The sequence below is a fragment of the Pelobates fuscus genome, chromosome 2 (assembly GCF_036172605.1).
Source record: "Pelobates fuscus isolate aPelFus1 chromosome 2, aPelFus1.pri, whole genome shotgun sequence".
NCBI lineage: Eukaryota > Metazoa > Chordata > Amphibia > Anura > Pelobatidae > Pelobates > Pelobates fuscus.
Window position 1 is genome coordinate 322,112,078 of NC_086318.1, and position 22,489 is coordinate 322,134,566.

The following is a 22,489-nucleotide window of genomic DNA, read 5'->3' on the forward strand; positions in this document are numbered from 1 at the left end:
TGTTGTAGGTTTGGTGGTTGTCTGAAGGCCAAAATGGGTGTTAACATTGGTTGTAGGTCTTTAATTTTTTGATTTTTTGTATTTCCTCAAGAGCTGGGTTGTAGGTGACCACAAGTGGCACTCGTGTAGATATTTTTTTCTCTATGTACTGAAGTAGGCGCGTGCGTGGAGTTTTTACAGCAGAGTTTATTTGTTTGGTAATAGTCTTTGGTTTGTAGCCTGTCTCAGATTGGGAGAGTACATTTAGATGGGAATTATGGTCATTAGCATAGCATATGCGATGGTACCTAGTGGCTTGGCTGTAGATGATGCCCTGTTTAGTACGGGAGGGGTGGTTGCTGGAGCTCTGAAGGTAACTGCACCTGTCTGTGGGTTTTCTCTAAACTGAGATGTGGATTATGCCATTGTTACATGTCACAGTGGTGTCCAGAAAATTCACAGATCTAGTGGAATATGCCATTTTTTGTTTGATAATTGGAATGTGTTAAAAGAGTCATGGAACCGCATCAGTTTTTCTTCGCTTTCAGTCCAAATTATGAAGATATCATCGATATAGCGATATTTGTATGGTTTGGAGTGCTATATTTCTAGAAATTGCTGTTCAAGATCTGCCGTAAACAGATTAGCATATTGGGGTGCCATCTTAGTGCCCATAGTTTGCAGGTAAACCTCATTGTTAAATCTTAATAATTATGTGTGAGGATGAATAATGCCAGTTCTGTGATAATTCGAGGGCTGAATTTTTGGTTGTCGGCTTAAGAGAGGAAATGGAAGCAAGCATTGATGCCATCTGTATGTGGCATGTTGCTGTACAGAGCTTCCACATCCAAGGTTACAAGGATGGTGTTAGCAGGGAAATTGGTGAGTTGGCAAGTTTGTTAAGGAAGTCAGTTGTGACTTATGAAACGGTTTGTGTTGGTGACTAGGGGTTTTAGGGTATTTTCTACCAGTCCAGAGATCTGTTCTGTGAGATATTCCATTCCTGTTATTATGAGTCTTCCAGGATTACCTGCTTTGTGAATTTTGGGATGCATATAGAAAGTGCCCATGTAGGGACTAGTTGGTATGAGTGATTGCAGTTCTAGATGTAAATTCTCAGGGAAGGGTTTAATGAGCTCCCCAAGTTGTAATGTATATTCCTTGGTGGGGTCTTCATTTAGTTTTCTATAGTATTTGTCATCTGACAATTACCTGTCCCCCTCTTTTATGTAGTCCTGGGTGTTCATTATCACTACTGCTCCTCCCTTGTCTGCTGGTTTGATGGTGATAGCATGATTATTTTTCAAGTAATTCATAGCTATTTGTTCCTGTACTGAGAGATTATAAAACATTTTCTTTTAATTTTGCTTGGTTGCCAAGGATACTGTTCTTAGACAAACTTTCAATGCAACGGTCCAGGTTGGCATTTCGTCCTGGTACTGGAGTGAAATTAGTGTTCCTTTTCCTGTTGTAATCCATTGTTGTTTCAGTGCTCTCTTTGTTGAAGAAGTATTCCTTAAATCACATCCTTCTGAAAAATTTTTCCTTGTCAGAGTAGACAATACCAGATTTTTCTTGCCATTTCTCTTTCTCTGTCAGATGTTTGTGATAATCCTGCTGGAGTCTGAACTTATTATTTTTCTTCTTAAAAAGGTCCTGTTGTTGCTTTTTCTAAAAAAATTGTGTAGATCATGTTCTAGCTGTTCAGCAATATATATTATCCTCACATAGATTTTGGAGTAGATATGTTTTTTTATGTTGTATGCTACATTTCTTGTTGTAGATGAGATGGTTCCTTATTTTCTCACTAGTGCGTTTACACAGGTTTTCAGCATACTGTGATTTGTGCGTCTATGCATGTGTAGGCACATAGGTATATGTGTAGGTACATGTATTGGTGCTTGTGTGTGGTTGTATGTGTACGTGTGCAAGTATATATATTTGAGCATTTGGTTGTCTTTATATGTATATTCTTGTATGTACATGTGTATAGTGTGTATACTTGTACATATACACTACTTGTGTATGTGTGTGTGTGTGTGTGTGTGTGTGTATGCTGGATATAGGCCTTCATGCATACCCTGCAACTCTTGGGTGGAAATTTATGCATTCTTAATATAAGTAAATAATTTTATTTTTTTCACCCCCCTTCTAGCACCATCTTCTGCACTGTTTGCTTGTTTTTTTTCTCTCTCTCCCCCCTCACTCTGATCTTCACACAAGATATTTCCGACCCTCTGCAAGAATGGTGTCTATTTTCTATCAAACCTGTGTCTTATCTGCACTCATGACGCTTTAACCTCTCTATCACAGCATATCTTTGAATTCTATGCGTTGTCTTGCTCAGAAATGCTGTAGACTTGAGAAAGGGTGGTTCTCCCGAAAACTTGTCATAAAAATGTTAGTCCAATAAAAGGTATTACAAGATAGAAATTTTATTGGTTTTATATATATATATATATATATATATATTTTTTATTTTTTTCATAGAATGTTTGGGTAAAATTTACTCTAAATTAATTCGGTCCCATCTCTTCCCTATTAAGGGTTAATAAGTGTGTGGGGGATTAGGAAAATACCCCTCTCAGCCTCATTAGAGATTTTACCTTTTAGCCGAAGGCAGCGCGGTGAATTGTTAGTGTAGGACTCATCTAAGAGGTTTTGCCTTGATGTGGCAGTGGGACTTACACGTGAATGGCCATTGGAATGAAACTAAAAACGTTATTTAAATGTACATAGGGATTTGGGATAGTGTGCAAGTAACTTTTTTCTTTGGTTTTTATAATATAAATATATATTATATATAAATATTAAATAACTATTATGATTATTCATTTTATATCGTGCCAACATTTCCCGTAGCGCTTTACACAGTGGGATTATTTAAGTAATTGACAGACAAAAACAATTTTCGACTCACACAATTAATACAATTACATTTGGATTCAAATAGTTTCCTTCCTGGTTACATAATAATGTAAAACACTTGCAGTTTCTATAACAAACATTTGAGTTAGTCACCGCTAGAATATTCTAGTATCAAGTTAGTAATTTAATCTGCACTGTAATGTTTTATTAGCTGAGCCTTACTCACCTGTTCTGGTACAGTGGTCTCCAAAATTAATTGTGTGTTGTGTCTACCAAACCAACCTATGCAAAATATACTGATGTTTTATCATCGCCTTCAAGTTTCTAACTATAAAACACGAAAACAGAAATGAAAAGGGTGCGCCTAACTTACATAAAAATAATATTATGCATAAATAAAATAATAATAAAATAATAGTCCAAAGTCCTACAATAAGTCCGAAGTGGTAAGTTCCACAAAGTATGGAGGATGCTTGAGAATGATGTCAGTCTTTACGCCTATGCACTTGTAGTTCGGTGATGATATGTGAAGATAAAAGCAGGAAAACAAAAATCCCAATGGTACAGTATGTCAGCAAGGTGAAAGGGGATAAAATAGTGATAATGAAAATTACTCACAATTTTCAGAGCTAAAATCCAGCTCTGATATTATATGCGTGAAGTGGAATGATCCCCACTCAAGGATATATAGGGTGACGCTGGTCAGCAAGTAGTGCAGGTGAAAAGTCCAGCGATGATCCGGCTCGGCCGATAATAAGAGAAAATAAAATATAGTGTCGATAATAAGAGAAAATAAAATATAGTGGCCGATAATAAGAGAAAATAAAATATAGTGCCGATAATAAGAGAAAATAAAATATAGTGGCCGATAATAAGAGAAAATAAAATATAGTGGCCGATAATAAGAGAAAATAAAATATAGTATAAATAGAATAAAATATAGGCATTCTAACTATGCCTAAATTAACAAATGGTATTATATTCTGAGGGTTATTCGCCAAGTTTGTATTCAGGATATTAAATACATCCATCAGCTAATCACTCATTTCAGCTATGGTCAACATACCGGATTTACTCGAATCGAATGCGCCATCAAATCGAATGTGCATTTCAAATTTTGAAACCTGGAAGGTGCGAAAATGTTTCACAGGCGAATGTATTGCACTTCAGTACAAGAAGATACTTCTATACAACATATAAGTCGATAAGCGAGGACTGCCCTCTGACCGGGGCAAAATTTGCATTGCGACAAAGATGCGAGGTACATCTTTACTGTACACAGAAACAAAGCCTTGTATCCCTGTCATAGTGATACGAATTTCACCCATGCAAATTTTGGAGATTTAATTTTGCCAATAAAAAAAAGAACCTCTACAGTATGTTGTCTGGTCATAGTGCAAGAAGTGCCCTGTTCCCTCCCTCAATGTAACTGGTGAAACGGTTTCCTAATGGTTTTAATTCTTAATTAAGTTCTGCTGGGGTCCGCTCTCTGCACCTTACCTTGAGAACACAAAGCTGCTGATTGAAGCTTTGGTTAGCTCTCCTGAGCTAAACACAACGTCGTTGGCTGAACTCAGCCAATCAGCTAAGCCCTGTACCACCTGATTTAGCTCAGAACTGAGAGCTCCAGGGTCTCACGGAGGAAGGAAGCAGTGCTTGACAAACCGAAGGTAAGAAGTGAAACTAATGGCAAATGGTTTTACTACTGAAATAGGGGACGCAAAGGCACTCCTGGAAATATAACCACTACGACATGCATGGAGTGTTCCTTTAAATATTTGTAAAAACTAAGGAACAAGTACAGTAGTTGTACAGTAAGTAGACATTATAGAAAAAGGTTTTAGAAAACACTAGGAGAACAAATTCAATGGGATGAGATGAGAAAAGGGATGAGTACTGTAGGGAGAGGAATTCGTAAGTGAGCACACATTCTTACAGGGGTGGGATTTTAAGGATATTTATTTATTTGTTTTTTAAACATGACATAATGCTGCAGATGTAACAGATCATATCCATTGTAGACAATGCTGAACTTTTTGTTAAGAAAGAGTTGAAAAAAAAAAAAGAAAAAAAAAAGCTGACCAGGTTAAAGGGACAATGTAGGCACCCAGACCACTTCAGCTCCTTGAAGTGGTCTGGGTGCTGTGACCCTTTTGCACCTAGTGCTTCAATATAAAATATAGGGGGGAGGGCGCGAGGGAGGGGGGACATATTAAACCTATAGTGCCAGGGAAACTGCTTTGTTTTCCTGGCACTATAGGATCGTTTTAATGCTCCCATCTCCAGATTTTTCTTATAGCACCCCAGGGCTACCCTATTCTTACATAATGTCATACCTCACTCTTCAGATTTCCGATTGTCTCCTGAACGTTAAAAATATCCTTAAATTTCCTTTTCTTTTCATCTTAAAGGGACACTATAGTCACCCAGACCACTTCAGCTCAATGAAGTGGTCTGGGTGCAAGGTCTCCTAGGTTTTAACCCTTCAGATGTAAACATAGTTTTAGAGAAACTGCTATGTTTACACTGCAGGGTTAATCCAGCCTTAGTGGCTGTCTGCCTGACAACTGCTAGAGGCGCTTCTGCAACGCTGAATCTGAAAATCGCATTCAGCATGCAGAAAGTCCATTGGAAAGCATTGAGAAATGCTGGCCGCGCATGCGCATTCCACTCCACTCAGAGGCTAACGTCAGAGTGAGAGGAGAGGTCACCAGCGCCGAGGGAGCCTGGCGCTGGATCAAAGTAAGTAGCTGAAGGGGCTTAAACCCCTTCAGCATAGCGGGAGGGGGACCCTTACAGTGGGGGGGACCTAAGAGTTATATAGTGTCAGGAAAACGTGTTTGTTTTCCTGACACTATAGTGATCCTTTAAGTGCTCAGTCGCAATTTCCTTGCGTTTGATCTCGGTGTCATTAAATAAGTGCTGGAAACTGCATGGAAGCTTTCAAAGTGATCTAGGTGTAGAATACAAAGCTTCCCAACCCGATCACTAGGCATAAGACCCCCAAGAGTGTACTCCACTGGACCGCCAGGGATGAAACTCCATTCTGTAAGCAAGAAGGAGGCATTTGGGGGGGAAAATACACTTTCCCACACAGACCTAACCTCCCTGACAGTACACAACATTCTGACAACACACACACACACACACACACACACACACACGTAAGTGAGATTTCCCAATAAGGGGGTTGGCTTTGGGGGCCAGCGATTCCTTTTGTTTGGATGTGTTAAGAGTTCTTTTTAAAAAACAAACTACATTTGCCTAAGAAGATTTTATTTTTATTTTTTGCAATCTATGTTTCCAACACCAGCAAACACAGTACATGACAAAATTACAAACAGCCAACAAAAATTCATGTATAATAAATTGCTCTTAAATCTGTATCAACAAACGTTTCATTTCATATTCAAATGACTATAACATTCCACAAATACCAATGGTGTCATTTTGTGAGTATGTGAGGTGGTGTAACAGCCGCACTAGGACAATGTTGTGAATGAATAGTTCTTCTTAAATGGAATGTGAATACTGAACATTCAATTATATGTCCAGTGTCTCTGTCAAGTTCTCAGTTATGAGTGATAATCAGATGTTTTGTTTCACTAAAGTGACAAAAACAAGTATTATCACTATTAATGTCATATAGTGTATGCATTATTGGTGCAGGTCTCTAAGTGTAGAACCATTGTGAATATATGTATCATTGTGGCCTGTGTGTGCTGTGTGTGTAGATATAAGAGTTCCTGTGTACAAACTCTCTCTCCCTATAGCCCCCTATAGATGTCACTCTCCTTAGCCCTTTTTAGATATCGCTCTATCCCCTACAGATGCATCTCTCTCCCTTGCCCCCCACAGAGGCTCTCTCTCTTTCCTTTGCTCTTACAGTCAGCAAGAGATCTCGCTGACTGTCTCGTACTCTAGTGGTTATCTGTGTTTGTGTATATGCACAATGTCAGTTTGTGTGCACATTGAATAGATATCTCTCTCCCCCTAGCCGCTGCTTTCCTTGACCCCCACCCACACTTGCCTCTCTCCTTGGCCTTAGATCTCTCTCTCTATAGCCCCCCACAAATGTCTCCCTCTCTCTAGCCCTCCCCACAGATGTCTCCCTCTCTCTAGCCCTCCCCACAGATGTCTGCCTCGCTCTAGCCCTCCCCACATATGTCTGTCTCGCTCTAGCCCTCCCCACATATGTCTGTCTCGCTCTAGCCCTCCCCACATATGTCTGTCTCGCTCTAGCCCTCCCCACATATGTCTGTCTCGCTCTAGCCCTCCCCACATATGTCTGTCTCGCTCTAGCCCTCCCCACATATGTCTGTCTCGCTCTAGCCCTCCCCACATATGTCTGTCTCGCTCTAGCCTTCCCCACATATGTCTGTCTCGCTCTAGCCCTCCCCACAGATGTCTGTCTCGCTCTAGCCCTCCTCACAGAGGTCTCCCTCTCTATAGCCCTCCCCACAGAGGTTTATCTATAGCCCTCCCCACAGATGTCTCTCTATAGCCCTCCCCACAGATGTCTCTCTATAGCCCTCCCCACAGATGTCTCTCTATAGCCCTCCCCACAGATGTCTCTCTATAGCCCTCCCCACAGATGTCTCTCTATAGCCCTCCCCACAGATGTCTCTCTATAGCCCTCCCCACAGATGTCTCTCTATAGCCCTCCCCACAGATGTCTCTCTATAGCCCTCCCCACAGATGTCTCTCTATAGCCCTCCCCACAGATGTCTCTCTATAGCCCTCCCCACAGATGTCTCTCTATAGCCCTCCCCACAGATGTCTCTCTATATCCCTACCCACAGATGTCTCTCTATATCCCTCCCCACAGATGTCTCTCTATATCCCTCCCCACAGATGTCTCTCTATATCCCTCCCCACAGATGTCTCTCTATATCCCTCCCCACAGATGTCTCTCTATATCCCTCCCCACAGGTGTCTCTCTATATCCCTCCCCACAGGTGTCTCTCTATATCCCTCCCCACAGGTGTCTCTCTATATCCCTCCCCACAGGTGTCTCTCTATATCCCTCCCCACAGGCGTCTCTCTATATCCCTCCCCACAGGTGTCTCTCTCGCTCTCTATAGTTCCCCCAGATGTCTCTTTAGCCCCCCACAGATGTTCCGTTATTAAGTAACCGATCTATATTATTCCTCGTGGCAAGAGGCTAGCTGACGAAAATCGGTCAAATTTATGAAAGTGAAAACTGATGCTTTTCACCTGAGAACGTGAAAAAAGTGAGGAGAAAGTGCTAAAGAACACAAATCACCAGGGAAAGCGACAGAATGCCTCTCAACATTAGGCACTTTGCACCTGAAAGCCACCTGGCTTGCTAAGAATATTAAGGGTCTATGGATTCTATTAGGTTAGCTAATGATGATAGGAGTTGCAGTTCAACAACTGGACTGCTTATACGCTTATTCTACACAGCCAAGTCTTTCATGTACTTTTCATTTTAATTTCAAGTTGGTATTGCATGATGTTACAACAGAAAGCCCTCCCCCACCAGGAATCATAGACTTTCTACTTGAAAGCTGTGAAAAAGGACCATGAATAAAATGGGGGATGAATAAGAACATTTGTTTACAGCTGAAATGGCAATAAGAGCCTAATACGTTTTTACATGTGGTTAAAAATACACAATTAACACCAAAACCACGGGCTCTACAAACAGTCTACTTCATTTGTTTAGTCTTATCCTTAATGTTACTTACATAAGTGATTACAGACTCCTAGGGAAAACACAAAACCTGTTCTATTAACACCGTCATGGCCCCTAGTGCTAAAGAAAAATATGAATAATTTTGCTAATTAAGTGCTGTGTCAAAAAGGTAGAATGCATGATTTAAAGAGACCACAAGTGTGGGGATATATATCCCCCTCCCCCATGGGATGCTAATCATTATAGAAGAGGAAGAGTGAATTATTCAGATGCACCACAAAATATCAACCATCCTTTGTCAGTGCTCAGCAACAGGTTGTCTGTATAATTCTCTGCACGCGACACTGGCTTTCATTTTCAATAGCATGCATTTTTATATAGGGTCTTGTGATTACCTTGAGTTACCTAGCAACAGAAGCATTGAGGTCTTCAAAGCTCCACCTGACATTGCAAATTACGCAAGACCTGCATTTTCAGGTTGCCGAGCAACCCCTACATTATACAATCATAGTGCAATGCTGAAATAACATTTGAGCTCAGAAAATGCCTAAGAAATAAAGAATAAAGAGCATGACTAAGGAATACTATTGATTTTTTTTTTTTAGTGCACAAACAGTGCATTCTGTTTGCTTACATTTCTATTTTCTATAAAGGAGTTTATTTTCACAGCCAAGACAAAGACTTCAAGTGACGGATGTATGGCATTATAGGAGAAAAAAATACTTTAAACAAATATATAGTTATAAAAAAACATTTATAAAACTGAGATAAAGGGAAAAATATACACCGTATTCAACGTTAAACTAGGGCTTCAATTATCAAAATATATCTGATAATGGGCAAAAAAAAAAAATGTATGTTAGTATTTCAGAAATTCAATGGGAGGAGGTTATCCTGATGGCAAGTGATAGACTTTAGAGAAGACCTGCATAGCTGCCTAAAATGTTCTTCTTGTGAGAGTACGTAACATTGCTCTCTCTTAGTGAAGGGCTGGATAAATACAGTGTGATATTGCAATTGCAGTTTGTCTCAACAAAGACAGTAGGATGAACAGACACTGCTGGATGAGATCCATATTGGTTTTCCTTCTTTTTAGAAAATGTCCGCCATTTCATGTCAAAATAACTGAAACAGCACATAGGATACGTTTAATTCTGGGACATTGCTCAAATGCATTGTAATCACTACAGAGGTGGGAATGGTTCCCGATCATTTGTACTAAGGATCGACCGATGTTGATTTTTTTTTTTAGAGCCGATACCGATCATCTAATAACTTTCAGGGAGATAGCCAATAACTTACCGATATTCTGTACATTTAACGTATTATATATTTTTTTTGTACTTTTTCTTTTATTAAGTGGTAAATGCACAAAATATACATGCCAGACAGATTTTTTTTTTTATGTTTTCAAGAATATTTATATGTGTTTAGTGGATTTTATTAGTAAATGCAGCGTGTGTGTGTGTGTGTGTGTGTGTAGTGGATGCAATGTGTTTGTTTGTGCAGTGGATGCAGTGTGTGTGTGTGTGTATTGTGGATGCAGTGTGCTTGTTTGTGTAGTGGATGCAGTGTGGGTAGTGGATGTAGTGTGGGTAGTGGATGCAATGTGTTTGTGTAGTGGATGCAGTGTGGCTAGTGGATGCAGCGTATTTGTGTAGTGGATGCAATGTGTTTGTGTAGTGGATGCAGTGTTGCTAGGGGATGCAGTGTATTTGTGTAGTGGATGCAGTGTGGGTAGTGGATGCAATGTGTTTGTGTAGTGGATGTAGTGTGGGTGTTGAATGTAGTGTGTGTGTAGTGGATTGAGTGTGTTTGTGTAGTGGATGCAGTGTGTGTGTGTAAATATGTGCGGTAGGAATTCCACCCCCCCCCCCCACACCTGTCTCTTAGTGCCCCCACCTATCCCTTAATGGTCCTCTCCCTTCTCTTTTAGCACCCCCCCAACTCAGTGTTCCCTTTCCCTTCCATCCCCTGTACCTTAGTGTCCTCCCTTAATGTTCCTCTCTCCCCCCTAGTGTTCTTCACCCCCCCTTCCCCTGTCCCATAGTGTTCTTCCCCCGTCCCATATTGTTCTCCCCCCACCCCCGTCCCATATTGTTCTCCCCCCACCCCGTCCCATATTGTTCTCCCCCATCCCCATAGTGTTCTCCCCCATCCCCGTCCCATATTGTTCTCCCCCCACCCCATCCCATATTGTTCTCCCCCATCCCCGTCCCATATTGTTCTCCCCCATCCCCATAGTGTTCTCCCCCATCCCCGTCCCATATTGTTCTCCCCCCATCCCCATAGTGTTCTCCCCCCATGCCCATAGTGTTCTCCCCCCCTCCCCTGTCCCATAGTGTTCTCCCCCACTCCCCTGCCCCATAGTGTTCTCCCCCCTCCCCTGCCCCATAGTGTTCTTCCTCTCCCCTCCCCTGTCCAATAGTGTTCTTCCTCCCCCCTCCCCTGTCCAATAGTGTTCTTCCTCCCCCCTCCCCTGCCCCATAGTGTTCTTCCTCCCCCCTCCCCTGCCCCATAGTGTTCTTCCTCCCCTGCCACATAGTGTTCTTCCTCCCCCCTCCCCTGCCCCATAGTGTTCTTCCTCCCCCCTTCCCTACCCCATAGTGTTCTTCCTCCCCCTCACCTGCCCCATAGTGTTTTTCCTCCCTCCTTCCCTGTCCCATAGTGTTCCTTCCCCCCCTCCCCTGTCCCATAGTGTTCCTTCCCCCCCTCCCCTGTCCCATAGTGTTACTGTCCACACTGATCCTAACCACCCCCGTCCCATAGTGATCCTTACCACCCCCCCCCCCCCTGTCCCATAGAGTCCCCACCCCATCCCTTAGTGCCCCTCTCTCTCTCTCTCCTCGGTCTCTGCTCCCCGGTGTGTCTCCTGGTAGCATGGCTGAGCGGAGCAGTGCGCACCACGGTACAGGAGATTCAGTCTCCTGTACCCGGCCGGACTGACAGGAAGTGCTCTCTCAGTGAGCACTTCCTTTCAGTCCAGCAGGGTACAGGAAACACAAGTTCCTGTACGGCGGTGCGCACTGCTCCGCTCGGCCATGCTACACAGAGTGCCTGGCAGGAGGGAGAGCTGTGCACCCACCTCCTGCCGGTTACACCGATCTAGCGCCCCCCAGGACGCTTTTGGACACGCCAGCCCATCCATTATCAGTACTGCCGGTGATTATCGGCCGATACCGATACTTACAAAACAAAACTATTGGAATATTAGTCGATAATATCGGTAAAACTGATAATCTGTCAATCCCTAATTTGTATGCCCAATTCCTTTACAGTACAGTACAATGACACAGGTTATTTAACACTCTCACCGATTCTCAAATCTTATGCTTTGGAAATAACAACACTATATATTCTCTCAAGTGTGCTTTTGTACTTCAAGCTAATTCTGGATACTCTGCGCTGACAGCACCTATTCCATCGAGACCAAGCAAACCAACTGAGCCAGTTCAGTAGGATGCTTTGAAGTACAATCATTTTCCTGACATCTGGACTTGCTATACTCCATTCATGGAAATACCGGCACATATTACTTCCAGTCACTGAAGAGCAGCAATCTCCGTTCAGGTTAATCCAAGCATTCCATACAATAATGGCATACACTCCATAGGTCCCAGACTGCAAGGTTCTTCTGATCCGCTTTAAGCATATTTTTCTGTATTATTTGTTTGTTTATTGTCGCATGTAAGGGTCAGTTTTTGCAAGCCTGTTAATGGTCCACGTACATCATTTGTACTGTTCATTATTAATTTAAAATATTTATTTCAAAATTTAAATTCTAAAAATATTTGAAAGAAATTATTTTAAAGTAGCTCTTTTACCCTCCCCCAAAAATGAGTCATTTATAAAGGTAAATTCTTTATGAAATACTCACTTTGACTGTGTTAGAATTTCACTGAAATTCCAACATAGTTAAAAGAGATCATAAGACAATGTCTGTATATTTCCTACGGCTGACCTTCAAGTTTTGTAATTTTCCCCAGCTATCACTAGTTATGGCTGTAAGGCAAAAGGAATAGTATATGGAAACCTGTGCAAGAATACAGGACAGATGTGGGCTTCGGGCAGGTGAAGAGCCAGGAGCTGAACAGGATTAACTGGATGAAGATGGCAGCAGACACCAGGGACCACTTGATATGAGAAAAATGTACCCTCCTCAGCACCCACAGGCCATCACATTACAAGCGGCAAAATATGCAAAGACCCCAGAAGGTGGAAGTGCTACTTTAATTTTTCTTAAAGGGACTCTGTAAGCACTAAAATCCTTTAATCTTATAAATACAGAACCCTATCTGTGCAAACTGGTAAATGTAATAATTGCAGTTTCTGATTATTTTGGAGAATAATTGAATAGTAAACACAAATGCTCCAGCTTTCTATATATATTTATTCATAAATAGGTGATTTGGGACAATACTGCCACGAGGCCTTACAAATGAAAACAATGCAATTTCTGAGAAACCATACAGCTTACAATTTGCGATTTCCATGCCTACTAGTGGTTGTCAAACAGAGAGCCACTAAGGGCTATGATCTAAATGCGGCCCTTATTTAACCTATTTGATGTGCACTATGCAGATACCGGACACTGTGTGTACTTGCACCATAAGGACTGAACTAAGCTTAAGTGATTATGGTGCTTGAAGTGTCCCTTAAAGTAATACAAACAATGACAACGAACAACTCAACTTAATTCTATATTCTGGGAAGGAAAAATGATTATAGAATAGTTATAGAATGCAATTCTTATTTAGAAGATTAATAAAGAGGCAACTTCTGTTTTATTATATTTATAGTTAAAGTCAACAGAAATAGGCAAATAAATGAAGTGCAGCCCACTAGATGAAGATTAGATGTAAATACCAAAATACTCTGCAACTTACTATCACTGGTGTAACAGAAACAAAGGTGAACCACGACTAACAATTCTGTTACTGTGTCCAGCAACGGATAAGGAAAGCAACTGTTGAACCACAAGTGCCCCACCTCAGTTCTAAGTTACTTACAAACCATACACCTAAATTGGAAACGCTTATGTTTTTCAAACTATTATGCTTCTTTTAAGAAAAAAAAACAAAACAAAAAAACAACAGTATACAAAACAGAACTAGGAACTGGAAAAAAATGGCAGGAGAAAAAAAACTAACTAAGCTGGGGTCCCCAAAAGATAGATGCCATGATGCTTTGTCATTCTAAAGTCAATCTAAAGGCATGTAAAGCATCATGGGAGTTATAGTTTGAAAACATCTGGGGATCTACATTTTGGGCACTCCTGAATTAAACTAAGCGGTAGCTGTCAAATAATTGCTTCTACCCTATATTTAGCATAAATGCTTTTGTGAGGTCTGAAAACTAAAAACGTAGAACGTCCAGCCACTAAATTTAGCTAACGGAAGACGATAAACTAAGTAATGCTTCTGTTGTCTTCCTCATTTACACAGTGTGATCTGGCTTTGCCTGGTCTGCACTGGATTGTGATGTCACTTGCTAAATTGTTGATATACATTATAAAAGAAAATAGAGCATTGCATTAGAAAGAAAAAAAAAGGTTAGCAAAGTTATAGGCGGTTTTCAATGGAATATTCAGTGCAGTGTTAATTGCACTATAATAATAAAAAATGGTAGCAGATAACTAATAAGGCTTTCTCGAAAGAAAATTGTTATTATAAAAAGGAATTTGAAAATGCTTTGACAACTTAAAGGGACACTATAGTCACCTGAATAACTGTAGCTTAATGAAGCAGTTTTGGTGTATAGAACATGCCCCTGCAGCCTCACTGCTCAATCCTCTTCCATTTAGGAGTTAAATCCCTTTGTTTATGAACCTTAGTCACACCTCCCTGCATGTGACTTGCACAGCCTTCCATAAACACTTCCTGTAAAGAGAGCCCTATTTAGGCTTTCTTTATTGCAAGTTCTGTTTAATTAAGATTTTCTTATCCCCTGCTATGTTAATAGCTTGCTAGACCCTGCAAGAGCCTCCTTTATGCGATTAAAGTTCAATTTAGAGATAGAGATACAATTATTTAAGGAAAATTACATCTGTTTGAAAGTGAAACCAGTTTTTTTTCATGCATGCTCTGTCAATCATAGCCAGGGGAGGTGTGGCTAGGGCTGCATAAACAGAAACAAAGTGATTTAACTCCTAAATGACAATGAATTGAGCAGTGAAATTGCAGGGGAATGATCTATACACTAAAACTGCTTTATTTAGCTAAAGTAATTAAGGTGACTATAGTGTTCCTTTAAATACATAAAATAAGCATCAACAGTTAGATACTTCATCAACTCTACATACTCTACTCAACTCTACACTACATAAACAGGTTAGTTCTTATTGGCCATTGTTCTTTTTCTACAAAGCAGCCAGCCACTAGCTCTAAGCTTAATTAATACATGTTCACTTACAAACCATATTCTAATAAGTAGCTGATTACTGACCACTTTGACTTTGCATATAGGCATACCAAGTTGTCCAAGTGCGCTATTTATTAACATCTATGAACATTATAAAATAATTAGTTGGTTATCAACACCTTCCTGAATAACAAGGATGTGCTTTGCTTTCTAAATGATAGATAATAATCCTCAGTAGAAATTGAGAATTTACCCCTGTTGTTCACAACAACCCCCTCTTCCCCCGTCCAAAATTAAAATCAAGTTGGTAGATAAAGCATTTACCGATCTCCTTTTGGTTTCCTTTTCTGAACGGTTTTTCCCTTGGGTCTTCTCTCACTTCCTAAGCAGGGGCTCCCTCCTGGGCCTGTTACCCGTAGCGATTCAAGACCCTTGGAAGATTTCTTAAAGGTGAACTCTACTGTTTCCCCTTCCTTGAGGCTTCTAAATCCTTCCATGTAAAGTTTGCTCTGAAAACAAATAAAACAGAAAACACATTTTTAATTTAAGGGAACAAAAATACAGTACTCGCCTACACCAAAGTAACATAGTATATAAAGAATCACAAAGACGGTATACAGCAGATAAGACAGTAGCAGGAAAATGGTTAGGAAGAATATGCGAATCTTGAACCCAAGATTCTTAAATTAACCTTGATTAGGTCAGAGACACCACTGCCGTGGAACATGAAGTAAAGGATAGTTTTTTTTTAAAGTATGGGTCCTCAACACTCATTTTACCAGATTAATTTTAGTTTTTTTTTTAAACTGCACATATATTATGTTAGGGTAAAAAAAAAAAACATTTAATTGCTTCCCATTGTTGAATAATATAATAAGGTGAGACATCCCTTCTCTAGAAATAACCCGATTAAACAAATACTTTTTTTTCCCCCTTCTAAAATTTTATATGAAAGACTTTGTAAATTACACGAGAATCCAGTTAAGACCATGTAGAGCCATTTGTTAAAATCCACTTGATTAGTAAACATAATATTAAAAACACAGGAAAGTGACAGTTCCCCTTTAAAAAGTACACTTTAGGCACCAAAACAACTACAGCATACTGGCACCCCCTGGCCCTTGAACAGCATGGCCCCCTTGCCTGACTGCAGCATTGGGGGACAGTCACTCCCTCCCAGATAGACTGGAGCCATGCGGCAGGTGAGGAGGGGGCAAGGCCAAGAAGAGAGACAAGAGGACAGAGGAAAAGGCATCGGAGAAGGGGGTGCAGGCTGAGCCCCTAACTCCCAACAGCCACAGCCTGGACACAATAAAAGGTCATCCTCCAGGAGAGTGAGGGCGTCTCTAAATATCTGTGTCCCAAAGAAGTTTAGCCTATTTAAATTTTCCCCACTACCAATTGCCAAGTTGCGCAAGGCTTCTCTACAATAACGTCAGGGAGTTATACTCCTAAAGGTGTACATCCCTCAAAATGGTGAACAGTTGGTAAATATGTTTTGTTACACAAAGATGGCATGTTGCTGTTTCCAAATACAAATGCAACCTTCTAATAAGAAACTTAGATGCATGCTATAAAATATTTGCAGTGCCAGATTCCAGGGATTGTGGTCTGGACCTGTATAATTAACACGTTTGTAGTCTAAACGAACGGCTTGTTTTTCTTTTACAAATACAGTGTCTGCAAAAGATTACATTAAGGTTTTGTTTGTTTTCTTTATGCACATCAAATGATATAGTGCTTAAGGACAGTCAGAACACAGATTATATTAAGGATTAACAATTATTTTGCTACATGTCAAAGACGAGTAAACACCAAGCCATTGTCTCAGTAGAAAAGATGGTAATTCCCCATTATTGTCATGGGTAATTAGCTCGTTTTAGTTCATTACTTTATCTAGGACAATTTAGTATGTTTCAATTGACTGCAACTCAATATTTACTATTAAAAAAAAAAATAACACAAAAAAGGTAGAGAATCAAGCTATTCCCATATTCAACAGCACAGGGATTCGTGTCTAAAACACATGGAATATGCTCTTGTATGTTGCACACTTGATTCATTCTGATTTCATACATTGACATTCCAGGACATAAAAAGTAATGTCCTACTCAACTAGCCGGGCCTTATTCAATACTCTCCACTGCTAAATTTTTACTCCCCAAGTGGCTAGTGACGAGTGGAAATATTAAGCCCTGTACATTCCATACATCAGCATTGGCAGAAGATTCCTTCATGGCATATAATGTTGCTCTTGTGAGCTTGCCGCCTTATTCCATTCATGTTTTAGTTCATGAATGGAGCAAATCGTATTGCACAGCCTCCTAGTCCATCAGAGGATATGGGAGTTTGTCCGCTACATATTTAACATACCGTATACATGTACAGTATACATTCTGTATACTCATTTCTTCTAAAGAGGTTTGCGGGGAAAGTGCATTTAGTTACAGCTATTTTTACAAACGAATGCAGTTATAGGCAGAGAAGATTTCTTGCATCATAATAATTCATGGAAAAAGTTTTTAGTTTATTATGATGCTTGCTGCGTTCCCTACTTATCGCAACAAGTGAAAGAACAAAAAAAGTAAAATAAGCCAGTTTAATATTTTAAATTGGTGTCAATAACAAGGATTAACTTTTTTCACCAGCTTACTAGATACAGAGCAAGGGGATATAATGGCACTTTATAAATAATAATCATAGTACAAGTCTGTACGGGAAATGTGTTAGCTATCCTGATTTCTACTGAACGTGTGAAGGTCTACTGACACCTCTAGAAGCTGGATTCATGAACAGAATATTTTGCAGCTCACACGGTTACAGGTAAATGATCAAATGGCCTGTGTCCCTGCTGTCTAAAACTAATCCACAGTCCATCTAAACAATGAAGTATGTAAGTTAAGGGTATAATACCATAGAGGTTTCATATCAAAAGGTATAAACAGGCACAAAAAAAAAAATTAGAGAATGAGAGTGAGCGAGCGAGATAGAGAGACCTACTTAATAATAAAAAAAATGTACTTTACATTTACTGTACTTGTGATCTATGTTTCAATCGCTCACTCATCTCACCAGTAACTACACACCATCTTTACTGGGCTGGATGAATGATCAAAATTAAAGTACTATAATGTAAAGAGTCATTCTGAGCATCATTTGAGAAATCTGCATTATTTCTATGGTAACAGTGTAGTGAGAATCCTGCAGATCTGAGAGTAGCCTATAACTGCAGCGTTTGGTACCCATATAGCTGTCAGTTAGGCAATGGTGCATCTGTTTAAAATGTATGCGTAGTTTCCGCATGTATACAACTTGAATTTATTTATCTTTCCGTATGGCTGCTAGAAGTTTTTAAAGAAAGATGGCAGCAGTGATTACGGTGCTAGGAGTGGCCTGGCACCGTCCCATGGTAAGATGACAAATCATTTTAGCATGGTTCTGACAACTTGTCTGGGTCCTGTCAGGTTCCAGGGCTGCATCATCTAGTCCTCTTAGAGGCCTGTAGTAGTTATGGTGCTTGGAGTGCCATACATCTTAAGGGAGAAGTGGAGCTGCTGATGTTTGTTCATAGGATAAGATCAGGCCCCATTGACCTGAATGAGAAGCTTTAAATTGCTTGAGTCTCTACCTTGTGATGAATGAATCAGCCTGCTACCAACACCTGCTGTGCAAGTGCATAATGATCTTACAATGGTAAATAAGTTATTTATTTGCATATTTTTTTAAAGCAGCATACTAAGCACACTTGCCACATACAACTCTAAGAGTAGCAGTTGTTGCAAAGAGGATCTAGGTGTCATCTTCTAATTTTAGGTCTACATATTTTGAAGCAGTAAACCAAAAATAGAGACCACCTCCTCCTCATCTACATTTATAATGAACATCATGATTGCTAGGGGCTGCAATAGGTAGGCTAAGGTATGCTTCACAATCTGGGTGGATTTTGCCCATGAATATTCATATTATAAATACTGCTGCAAAGACCTTCAACCCAAGCCCAAAATGCTCCTGTGAATGAGGTCATGGCTTAGGCTTCTTTGAGTTGTAACTCTTCTACAGTAAAAGATGACGAGTGAAGTACAACTCCCAGAGATAAGCTCACTAGTGCTATAGCAAAATACCTAGGCATCAAGATAGGATGAGTCACTTCTGAGACAGGGCAGATCTCACTGCGAAAGATATAAGCAGGGTAACGTCAAGAGTGTTTTGGTTTTTTTTTCCCCGTTATTTTTATTCTTGTGTGTGTATATATATATATATATATATATATATATATATATATATATATACACACACACACACACACACACACATATATGTTGTTACATTATAAAGTATATATATTAAAAAAAAAAACTTTTCAAAAAAAATTAAAAAAAATAAAAACCACACACAGACACAAACACAACAGGTCAAATCCAGCCCAGACTACAATCCAACTATGCTGTAGAACAGGGGTACCCAAAAGGCAAAACCCCAGATGTACGAGATCTAAATCTCCCACAATGCTTTGCAGGCTTTTGGCATGACAAAGCATCACAGGAGTTGTAGTTTTAAAACATCTGGGGATCTAACTTTTGGGCACCCCTGCTGTACATGAACTACTAGTCTATATTGTTCTCATTACGGATACCAAGTAGCCACTGTTAGAATAAGGGAAGGACCATTCCAGAAAATACAAAACACAGAAAATAAAATAAGAACATGACAGTAATGAATGTGGGGACAAAAACAGGAAGCCAGAGGCATGCATCGGGGCAGGTCTGTATGGGAGGCAGAGAAGAAGGAAATGGCACGGAGACAATCGCCCATATCAATGCTATCTAGCTTTTGTCAATTTACATTTATCTTGCAAGTGCAGGGGGGGTCCTGTAGAAGCCAAAAAAAGTAAACACTGCAGATGTTTGTGTACTGCATTTCCCATAATGCTTTGCTAACCTGAAAGTTGGCTAGGCGTCAACTGAAATACCGAAATACCTTTAAACATCCACAGTACAAAGGCTAGCCATCAATTTTCTACATTAAAGAAAAAAAAAAAAAGAACTGATACATAGAAAAAATGATAGGTTAGCCATTATGAATATTGTGTTTCTAAGACAATATTACAGACCATGTTCTCTTTGTTGATCAATGCAATTTTTTCATGTATGGAGTCCACTTTAACCCAGTTTCCCTTAAATTTATTAAGTATGACACTAAAAACCTGTTGAGTCGACAATCTTTGAGGAATTGACTTGGACAGCTGTGATCTATGCCAACAGCTGGCTCTTACACACAATAGGGACAGATATTGGAGGTGGGGGGAGACAGAAGCAGCATTGCAGAGAGCAGCAAATATATCTATCTGAATGTGAATGGCATTTGAAATCTATGCTTACATTATTGGAAATCCTGTTAATTATGGATGAATTCATTATATAGTCACGCCATCTTGTTAGCACTGCTTGCTGCTCTTATCACCAAGCAGGTTGGTCTCAGATTTCCTGTTCCTCTTTCAAGACATCTCTCATTGTAAGAGAAACCAAAAGGTCAGGTGACAAAGCCATAAGCAAGTTTTAGAGGCAATAGTAAGATAATGTCACATTTGAGAAAGCAAGTAATGCCATCAATCACTAACATTTGCTGTACACTTCAGAAGCCTTGACAAAATCCTTTCCTGAAGTTCATTATATCTTCTATTTATATTTCTCCCCACGCTATCACATGTTATCAGATAGACCATGTTTACTGGAAACATCTGATTACATCAGGCGGTTAGGCAGTACATAAAAAGTGCTTCCAGATAGTAAGTACAATTCATATTGTGCACAATAAAAATGAAAAACAAAAAAAGTCCTTCTTGTAGCATGTGAAGTCTGCATACAGATGAGCAGACTTTTCTTATTTGGACAGTCAGCATAAATAAGTGATGTGGATCAAAGATATGGCTGTTAATTAGTTGACGTGTGGAATGGGGGAGGTTGGCATTGCATAGTGCCAGGGGCTGCGCACCTTCATCAGTTTATTATGAAATGGAGAGAACTGGCACTTCTATTTGGGTATAGTACCTGAAGCAGTTAATAGGGGGGCGGGCACTCCACCAGATAGTGGACATCCTTGCAACTGTACTACCGATCACACATGGATGAGGGTGATGGCTGGACTACTGCTGAGTAGGTCACCACCTATCTTTAAGGTGCCCCCGTTCTTTTATTAATTATTTTGGGTACAGGTCTTAATATTGTTAACATACCAAGTTTCCCTAGCAAAATTCATACAAACTGACTTGGCATCATGAAATCTGCATAATAACTTATAAAAACGAATGTGCAAGTATATTATGCACTTGTCTTGGAAGGCCTATAGTGCCCTATAAAGAAGCTTTGACTTTGAGGGGAAGTTATGCCTTTTTGCAGGGAGGAGTGGATGAGGGGGGAAGGGGGGGATTATCACATCAACTGTTAAAGGAACATGTCATTGACCTTCATCTTAAAATATTATTGATATTCAACCTCTATATTATCATCACTTTTTAATCAATGTATATTAAAATCATTAGCCTACCTTGTTCACTTACCATTTCAGAAAGCCAACTTTGGCTGGTTTGATAGTTATCGTACCCAATCAATATTTTTCAACCATCGGTTGCTTTTATAAAATGTATGCGATTTATGCCTGCAGCACCTTTTGTCAGGGCAGCTGCAAAATAGTGAGCATTAACTGGGATAAATGACAGTCTCACCCAGGTGCATAAAGATGGCGGTCAGAGTGTGGAAATGGGAAAGGTAAGCAAATACATTTTTTTGAAAAAGATTGTATTACAATAAAACTTTTATAATACTTTGTTCGGGGCAAAGGTTTAAAAATAATATCAGGAAGTATTACTTTACTGAGCGGGTAGTGGATGCATGGAATAGCCTTCCAGCTGAAGTGGTAGAGGTTAACACAGTAAAGGAGTTAAGGAAAGGTGGGATAGGCATAAGGCTATCCTAGCTATAAGATAAGGCCAGGGAATAATAAAAGTATTTAGAAAATTGGGCAGACTAGATGGGCCGAATGGTTCTTATCTGCCGTCACATTCTATGTTTCTAAGTTATCCACAAAAATAGAAAAAATAAGGGCAGGGCATACAATTGCAAATGTGCACACCAAGTGCAACATAAAGTTTTTTTTACAATTACATAAAGTACAAACGTTTCCAAAGGACATGAATTGATAAAGGGGATAACCTGAAACGTTTGTACTTTATGTCCTTAAAAAATAAATATTTTTGTAGCACTTGAAGTGCACATTTGCAATTGTTTGCGCTGCCCTAATTTTTGCTATTTTTGTGGATTACTTTACCCTGCTTGGAGCTGCAGAGGGAGGTGTCAGAAGCCCAATGGGAAATGTTTGTATTTGGATTTTCTCTGGGTACTGCAGTAACCCTTACCTATAAGGCTATGTACTGGTCAGAACTTTTTTTTTTTTTCTTTTTTGCTATATGCCTAACTCCTTTACCATCAGTATTAAATTCAATGTATACTTACATTTTTTATAATATCCTTCTAGCTATGTTAATCTGGGATGCTCTTGTATTAAACCTAATTGATACGTTAGATCACATGTGAATTATTAAATTTCTTACAATGACGATTTTTGTAA

General features: G+C 39.8%; 1 protein-coding gene across 1 annotated transcript in view; it reads right to left on the reverse strand.

Moving 5' to 3' along the window:
- Positions 1-22,489, reverse strand: part of LIN28B (lin-28 homolog B) — an 85,027-nt gene that overhangs the window by 33,584 nt on the left and 28,954 nt on the right. The window contains exon 3 of the mRNA XM_063443552.1: positions 15,191-15,375. Within this exon, the coding sequence (XP_063299622.1) occupies positions 15,191-15,375 (185 nt within the window). The remainder of the gene's footprint in view (positions 1-15,190; positions 15,376-22,489) is intronic.